Raw genomic sequence first — 8,447 nt, forward strand, 5'->3', positions numbered from 1 at the left:
CTGTCAGTGAAAATCAACAAGAAAATTAGACAGACTCATTCTCAATTATGGGCTTTGGGCAAGAGGAAACTGATCACTGTCTACAAAGTTAACAAACAATTCTTGAGAACCAAACTTTATTGTGCTTCCACACCATGGTTTCCAACAATCAGGAATATAGATATAGGTACTTTAAAAACTATACAAGTTAAAACATTTAAAAACTTGAGGCAATGAATGTTTGATTATTCCATAAAGAATGTTACAGAGCTGGGGGCATTTCTCAGGGCATTCTGTTTTAGATTGGCTGCTGTTAACAATCGTAAACTATTAAAGCTTAAGAGACAGGTTCACACAGAAATAAAAAGTCCAGTAGGCCACATACTATACCAAAGAAAATTTTTCTTAGGTCACAACCAAAAGGTAGGCCACATACTATACTGGCACCTATATTGCTTTAATAGTTTAGGAGTGCTAACCACAGCCAAACTAAAGTGAAACACCCTAAGGAATGTGCCCAGGTCTGGAGTATTGCAGCATTATAAGTAAGGATATTTATTATAAGAACATTTGTGTTTATAATTATGTTGGCACTACAAGATGTTTATTAACTTCCAGACCGTGGTGTGAGACCAGTGGGTATCAAGAATGGAAAGAAGTTTGAAGTGATTCCTGAAATGATTCCAACATTAATTGTGCCAAATCTGGACGGTTTTAAAGTAAGTATATTGGAAGGAGTGGTTGAATGGGTTTTGTTTGTTTATAAGAGGATGTGCTTTGATTATGCTTTGATTGGTTCATCTCACTTAGAGGAGATCAATTTAACGTCGGTGTGCTTATTTACCTAATTGTAGTATACAGGAAAGGAACAACAGTTTAGGGTCCTCTCTCTACCTCTCCAGTTTATCGTAGCTTCAGATTCTTGTATGGTTTCAATTTGTTTTTGCTTATTTACATACATACATATACCAAAGGCTTTTTCCCCTACACGGGGGGTAGCCAAAAAGAAAAAGTCACAGAAACCACTCCCACCCATTCCATTTCCTATATATTCCACTCCCCTCCACCTTCTTCCCTCCCTTCTATCTCGGCACCTCCTGGATGATGGGTCATCCCTACATCCTGTCCACCACCCTGGGTCAGAAGCAGCATCGCAAGACACAGCACATCCACAGCAAGGCCGCTTCATAAATTCGGCGACCCTCCCTCTCCATCCCCCCATGCAGAAAAGAAGATGGGGAGAAATCCCTTCAGGCTATGTAAAAAAAATTCTCATACATACTACATACAGACGCTCCTCAACTTACGTTTTAGTTATGTTCCGAACGTAAGTTGAAAATGAACGTAAGTTGTTACTGTACTATACATCCATAAATTCAATTCCCGTATCTTATAAAACACCCCTAAATCATTAATTATACACATAACATTGTAGAATAATAACATTAACTTCAAATAAGTTAAATTCAAGCAACATAAATTGATATGGTGGAGGAGGAGGAGGAGGCAAGCCAAGGCATGTTCAGTTTGTCATTTGTGCAATGTAAACAATGGACGCAGCATCATGCGCAAGTATCATTTGAACTACGGAGAGTGCGCTAAACTAAAAAATTCACTCAATTTTTTTTTACAATTTTTTTTTGTCAGTTCAAACGTAAAATCGAAAAAACGTAAAACGAATGAACATAAGTAGAGGAGCGCGTCTGTACTTCCTCACCCCCCATCCCCCAACCACTCCCCCTCATGTATCTACTTAATTGATATAGGAAAGGATTGGTGTCGCTACTCCTACTCTCCAATTTATCCCACCTCGCCTCAAATTCATGTATGGTTTCAACTTAGTTTATATCCTTGATTACCAGTTATCATATTTAGATATGAATTCCTGTATTGTTCCAGCTTAGGCTGTATCACCTTTTAAACTATTCCTGGTATTTATGCATCCATATGGACAACTGTATTTCTTCACGTCCATTTGACATGTAGTCTTTCTTAATTTGTTCTCATGACCTCTTAAACTCTCCTATACCTAATCAAGAGATCTCTTCTGTCAGTGTAGTCTATCCCCTTCAGTGACTTGAATACAGTGAGACCTCTCATTAACGGACGTTAATTAGCTGCGTTTGCGGTGTTTTTGGTGTTTTGGAGTGGTTTTTGTGTGGCATAGTGATTGCACGCACTAAACAACAGCACCAAAAACACCGCAAACGCAGCTAATTAACATCCGTTAATAAGAGGTCTCACTGTACTGTAATCATATCATCTCTTAATCTTCTGTCTTTCAAAGTTTGTAGATCCAGTGCTTTTATTCTCTTCTCGTATGGCTTATTTGCCAGGTTGAGAATCAGTTTGGTTGTTGCCCATTGTGTTCAACTTATTTCCGATACATTTTCAAATAGGGGGGTGACAACCAATGGTTGCTTCCTTCCAACTACTGCAGATTGAGGGTATAAAAACATTACTACACTAAAACAGTAAAGCCTGCAATCAAATTTTTCAAAAGATCTATGAGAGGGCATGTTGCCAGCAACTGTGGTGCTTGTTTCCAAACAGTAAAACTTTAATCAACAATTATTATTTTATTTCCATATTCCCTACAGTATTGACCACATAAGTATGTAATATTCTAAGGACTTTCGTGAAATTCATATGGATCATAGTCATACAAAATTCTTTCAGGATGGCTATTTCAATTCTGAAAAAGCTGGTGATTGAATAGTTTCAGTCCATTAATTTTTTGTCTTTATGATCATTCGCTTCTGACCCATGGCAGTGGACAAGGTGCAGGGATGACCTGTCATCCAGGAGGTGCTAAGATAAGAGGGAGGGTGGAGGGGTGTGGAGTGTATTCAGGGATGGAATGGATGGGAATGATTTTATGCCTTTTCCTTTTTGGCTACAACCCTTGTAAGGGGGAAAAAAGCCTTGGTATATGTATGTATGTATGATCATTCGCTGAAAATCCTTTTCTGTTTTATTCCAGTTAAAGCCATATGTGTCCTACCGTGTACCAGATGTTATTCAAGGAGAATTTCAACCACAAGATCTTTTCAATGCTATATATGCAAATAAAATGGTAGAGGATTTTAAGGCAGAAAAGTTGGATGAATTGGGTAATCCCATTGAACCTTCAGAAGCTGAAAATCTAACACCAGAGAAAGCCAAAGACCTAAGTAGACAGACAGGGGCAGATATATTTTAGTGTTTAACATTAAAAGAGTTTGTTACCAGGAGAATGTGTTCTGTAAAATTTGTAAAATACATGTAAATAATGGAAACATGTTATAAAATAAAAATTTTATGTAATTATTCTAGTTTTCTTGAATATTCTATGTAGTGCCTTAACTCATCTTGTTTTGGACGGGTTGGTTTAAGATATTTGCATGTTATAGCAAAGTTTTGTAATTATTGAATGAAAAGGGTCATCAGTTGGTACCAGAAGCTGCAGTCCTGCAAGTCTGACATTAGAAAGGAACATCTCGTGCCTATTTTCAACACACCCTCGCCCTCATCTTGAGCTGCAGGGCTGACTCCTGAATAAGCACAAGATCTCTCGATCACTCACAACTGTATTTTTCCAGCATTTAACATAAGGAGAACTGACAACCAATGACTGTTACTATAAGCTGGTGATAGAAACAGTCCCACATTAATACAACACAGGCTCAGGGACTGGAAGACTGTAGGTTGACAGTCTGAGAAGCTTGAGCCAACAGTTAGCACATATATATACCAAAGGACCATTCCTCCATGTGATGGGGGAGTTCCCAGCAGCAGGAAAAGAACCCATACAACACCCATTTGTTTTCTCTTAGCTCCTTGTGGATGGAGAGCTATCTCTGTCCCCAACCCACTGCCTTGTTCAGAAGCAACACAGCAGAATAAGGAATCTTCACGGCATGATATGGCAGCCAAAATTGGTTTACCCCACTCTATCATCATCACAAAAAAAAAAAAAAAATCCCTTTGGGCCATGCCAATTTATCATCCATACATAACCATTCTCCTCACACCTACCTTGTCCTCTCCCTTTTCTGCTCAACAGGCTAACCTAACCTTATACTTGAGATCCCCTTCACCCCATCCATCCATCCCATCCTTAGTCTTTCCCTCAAGTTCACTCCATCCACCTCTGCCTTCTATTCACTTTTTGCCAGTCACTCATTTTTTTACATATGCTCAAACCAAACCAGTATTCTGTTCAGCCCTATTTGTCTGTTTTCTTTCCATATGACTCGTCTCTTCATTCCTCACTCCTTGTAACCCCCACCATACTTTTAAAACATGTCATCTCAATCTCATTTATTTGCTCTATTGTACCTCCCTGGAATCCAAAGTCTGCCCTGTACAGTGTTGTAGGCACAGTAACCTTTTTGTACAGTCATCACTTTGTGTTCATCCTCAAACACCCATTTCTCATAATACTTTTCTTTCCTCCTTACTCTGCAATTTAACTCCACTGCCACTCAATGTCTGGAATTTCTATGAAGGTTCTGGTCCTTTGTAGGGTCCAGCTTAGGATGTTCTGGTAAAACTCACAAATCCAATCATTTTATGAGGATAGCTTTGTTCAGTGAGCTCTACTGGTGTTGAAGGGAGTTTAAATGGAAGTTTAGTTTGCTTTAGGGGTTTGGAGGGTACACACTTAACAGTCTCGGAAGTATACACCACCACTGGACTGAGCCTTGCCATCGGAAGTACTGGTGAATGGGATTAAGTCCTGCAGTGTCTCCTTCGTGAGCGTGGTCAAGTTCAGCTTAGATCTGCTGGTCGAGCTGGCTCATGGCATAGGCACACAGCACGGAAGCCCACCAGAAGTCTTAGCTGCCCCATAAGAGAAGAATTAGGGAAATTGAGCGGTTGAAATAATGGGAGATTTCAAGTGTGAAAGCCCTGGATTTGGGGTGTGATGGCATGGGATGATAATCCTGTGCAACCTTTTTAGACGAGGAGGATGTGGAAGGGATCTTGGGTAGACCAGAGGCTCTGTGGGGGAAGGAGGGGTTGTTTGGACCTAAGGGAACATTGTCAAGTACGTGAGGCAGGGAGACCCAGGTGTGTGAGTGCTGCCGAGAGCACTTCATGTACCTGATGCTTTCTCTTGGATATGACCACTGCTGAGTAAACAATGCTCAGAGCAAGCATATGGTCACTCCTTGCCTGATCACACTTTGCGTCCCCTGAGGGGCATTGGGGAGTACGGGCTGATTCCCCTTCCAGGGTTCTGCCGATGCCAGATGCAATCAGGTCCGAGTTCGCACTGGTGCAGGCAGAGGGGATCAGCTCATTTGGACTTCGACCTCTGAGTCCCGTGGCTCCTTGGAGGAACTTAAAGGGTCTTGGTCTGAGACCCCGTCTGGAGAGCTAGCCCTCCTCTTGGCACCTGGGGTGCTGGGAACAGGTGTGAGGGTGGATTGGGTCCTGGGTTTTGATGTTTGAGGTGACGATTTTATTTATTTATTTATTTTTTGTGTTTTTTTTGTTTTAAGTAAACGCAGGAGGTAAAAGTCAGGAGGTGCCAAGATGAGAGGGAGGGGAGTGGAATATGTAGGGGATGGAATGGGTGGGAGTGGTTTCTATGCCTTTTTCTTTTTGGCTACCCCCCCCCCGTGTAAGAGGAGAAAAAAGCCTTTGGTATATATATGTATGTATGTATTTTTTTTTGCGTGGGCGAGAAGGAGGTAGTGGGACCAGAAGTCTCCACAGGTAAGAAAAAGGTGGCGGGGACGTGCTGCACTACGGATTGTGCAGACTGAGTAGTGTCTGCTACCTTTCCCCTCTCTGGGTAGGAGTCGGAGATGGCATTGTGGATCCAACCGTAGAGAGGACGTTTGATCTCCTCAGCCCTGCACGCCCCGTGTCGGTGCCCTTCAGAACCACATTTGGAACACATAGTAAGCCAAGTCGTAGGGCAGGAATGGGAATAATGAAGTAAATATGCTTAAGCTATTGGCGGCCCTCACATACCCGCGAGCGAGAATCGAGACGGCCTGACCAGGTCGCGTCCTGCGCGTTGATTAGCCGACGTCGTTGTACTGTGTGCCGCACCTTACGAGTTACGATCGCTCCTTTCGGGTACGCAGGTTCGCTCGTCCCGGCCGAGCTCGCATTGTGCGTGTCGATTGGCAGAGAGCGAGCGCCGGGAACCGCATAGAACTACTGAGAAAAAAAGAGAGAGAGAAAAAAAAGTATATATATATATATTATGCAAAGTAGACCACTTGGAAAAAATAAAGTAACGAAGCAGAGCGCTTTCATATATTACATCTTCAGTGCAACAAGTACTTGTTGCACTGAAGATGTAATATACGAAAGCGCTCTGCTTCGTTAGTTTCTTTTTTTCCAAGTGGTCTACTTTGCATAAGTGAACACACGTACCCGTGTTTTTATTAGCATATATATATATATATATATATATATATATATATATATATACACACACAGACATTCTTGAAATGTCGGCAAGAATCTACAGGGAGAAACATATTTTTAAAGGGTTTGTTGTAGATAAATGCAAAGATGAACCAAAGTTGTTGTGCAAGTTTATCAAGCTAATAGTGGTTGTGAGGTCTGAGGAGGTCTCACATTAAGTAGAAATAATTAAATGAAACCTCCCAGTCAATGTTAACAAAGGATTTCTTTTTCAAAGGAAAGCAAGATGAGTAAGAATTCGAGTTCGGAAGATGTAACTACAAAAGTGAAGGTAGTGCTCAATCTCTTGAAATAATTGGATGTGAAAAACGCTTCAAGGCACGGTGGCATCTCAAACTGGACATTTAAAGAATGTAGGGAACACGTGCTGGACAAGATTCACAGTCTTATTTTTGTATACGACACCGTATCCATGGTGAACAATACCACACTCACCCGACTCCCTGGCGCCGACCACATCCTTTTGAATTTGCTGAGTAGACAATTTAACAACTCAGCACTTTGACGTCCGTCCGACGACCACTGGCACGCTACGGACATACAAACACACACACATAGTGGATACCACCAGACATAACACACGGAAACATTACATATTAACAAGCCACCCCCCTGGATATATAATTAGTAATTATTGTACAAGAGACCAGTAGGTAATAAATGCAGTTGCCCCACCCATGTGAGACAACGGACTTTCATGAGATTATTGTGAACACCACGATGAAAGGCAACTCGAGAAGTGATGACCTTATCACTTCCGGAGATTAAAACTGGATCGCACCAGCCGAGGAGGTCGGTCTGAGAGACGTGCCGTGGTGTAACAGTGTAGTAGAAACTCAACAAAAAAGGTGTGAGGTAGTCTGGAACTAAAGTTTTGAGAGATAGAAACTAGGTGAAGTGCTTAGAAGATAAAGTGTACGTGGTGACTTAGAAACTAAATGGTGTTTTCTTGTATAAAGGAAATTGTGATGAAGTGCAACTTTTAATAAAGAAAAGGAAAAGGTGTGCTTTAGAGTTTATCTTGCCGCACTAAACCCTGCCTAATGTAGCCCCCAAATCAATAAAGGCTACATTTTATGTTAAAAGAAGGCATAGTGCCGCTTGACTTGAAAAGGGCTAATGTGGTACCAATTCACAAGGGTGGAAATAAGGAGACACCACTAAGTTATAGGACGGTATCTTTGGCCAGTACATTTGTGAGATTATGTAAAAGGATTGTGAAAGATTGATAAGTCTGCAAGAGATGGGTTTACCACGACCTAGCGAAGGCTTTTGATAAAGTACCCCACAATCGACTTGTGTTGACATCGGAGCATTTTTTGGAAGACTAAGAGGCAAAATGCTCAAATAGATGATATTCTTTTATTTTTAAGAAGGTACATGAGGACACTGCTTCAGACCCAGGGCAGTGGGCGAGATGCAGGGATGACCCGTCATCCAGGAGGAGCCAAAATAAAAGGGAGGGAGGGGGTTGGATGGGAGTGGAGTATGTGGGGATGGAATGGGTGAGAGTGGTTTTTATGCCTTTTTTATACCTCCCTTGTAAGGGGGAAAAAGCCTTTGGTATATGTATGTATGTACATGAGGACAGTAAACGATGAGACATCAGGATGGAGATCGATGAGCAGCAGAGTTCCACAGGGTTCAGTGTTTAAGCCAATAATGTTTGTTATCTATGTCAACGCCACGATGAAGGGTACAACACAGAATGAAGTATATAAGCAAGATCGACAGGGTACAAAGGACAGCAACCAAAGTATTTCCCAGCCTGGGAGATAAACCACATGAAGAGAGACCGAAAGCACCGGGTCTGCCAACTTTGAAAGGTCGAAGGGAAAGAGGTGATATGATTACAGTATTCAGGTCGTTAACGGGGAGAGACTGCACTGACGGATGGGATCTGTTAATTTAGGAGGGCTTTAAGACGCAAGGACAAATTACGGAAGCCTACTTGTCTAAAGGATGTGAAGAAATGCCCTTTTTCATACAGATGTATTAATTATGGGAAAGGTGGAGGGGGAAACACGGGTCTTTAT

The 8,447-nt window shown here is 41.7% G+C and overlaps 1 protein-coding gene across 1 annotated transcript in view; it reads left to right on the plus strand.

Moving 5' to 3' along the window:
- The window catches only part of mRpL41 (mitochondrial ribosomal protein L41), a 4,333-nt gene extending 1,045 nt beyond the window's left edge, over nucleotides 1-3,288 (plus strand). Inside the window, exons 2-3 of the mRNA XM_076204490.1 lie at nucleotides 598-698; nucleotides 2,963-3,288. Of these exons, the coding sequence (XP_076060605.1) occupies nucleotides 598-698; nucleotides 2,963-3,181 (320 nt within the window). The 3' untranslated portion in view covers nucleotides 3,182-3,288. The remainder of the gene's footprint in view (nucleotides 1-597; nucleotides 699-2,962) is intronic.
- The last annotated feature ends 5,159 nt before the right edge of the window (nucleotides 3,289-8,447 follow it).

The sequence above is a fragment of the Oratosquilla oratoria genome, chromosome 21, assembly GCF_046742065.1.
Source record: "Oratosquilla oratoria isolate Oo_2021 chromosome 21, ASM4674206v1, whole genome shotgun sequence".
Lineage (NCBI taxonomy): Eukaryota > Metazoa > Arthropoda > Malacostraca > Stomatopoda > Squillidae > Oratosquilla > Oratosquilla oratoria.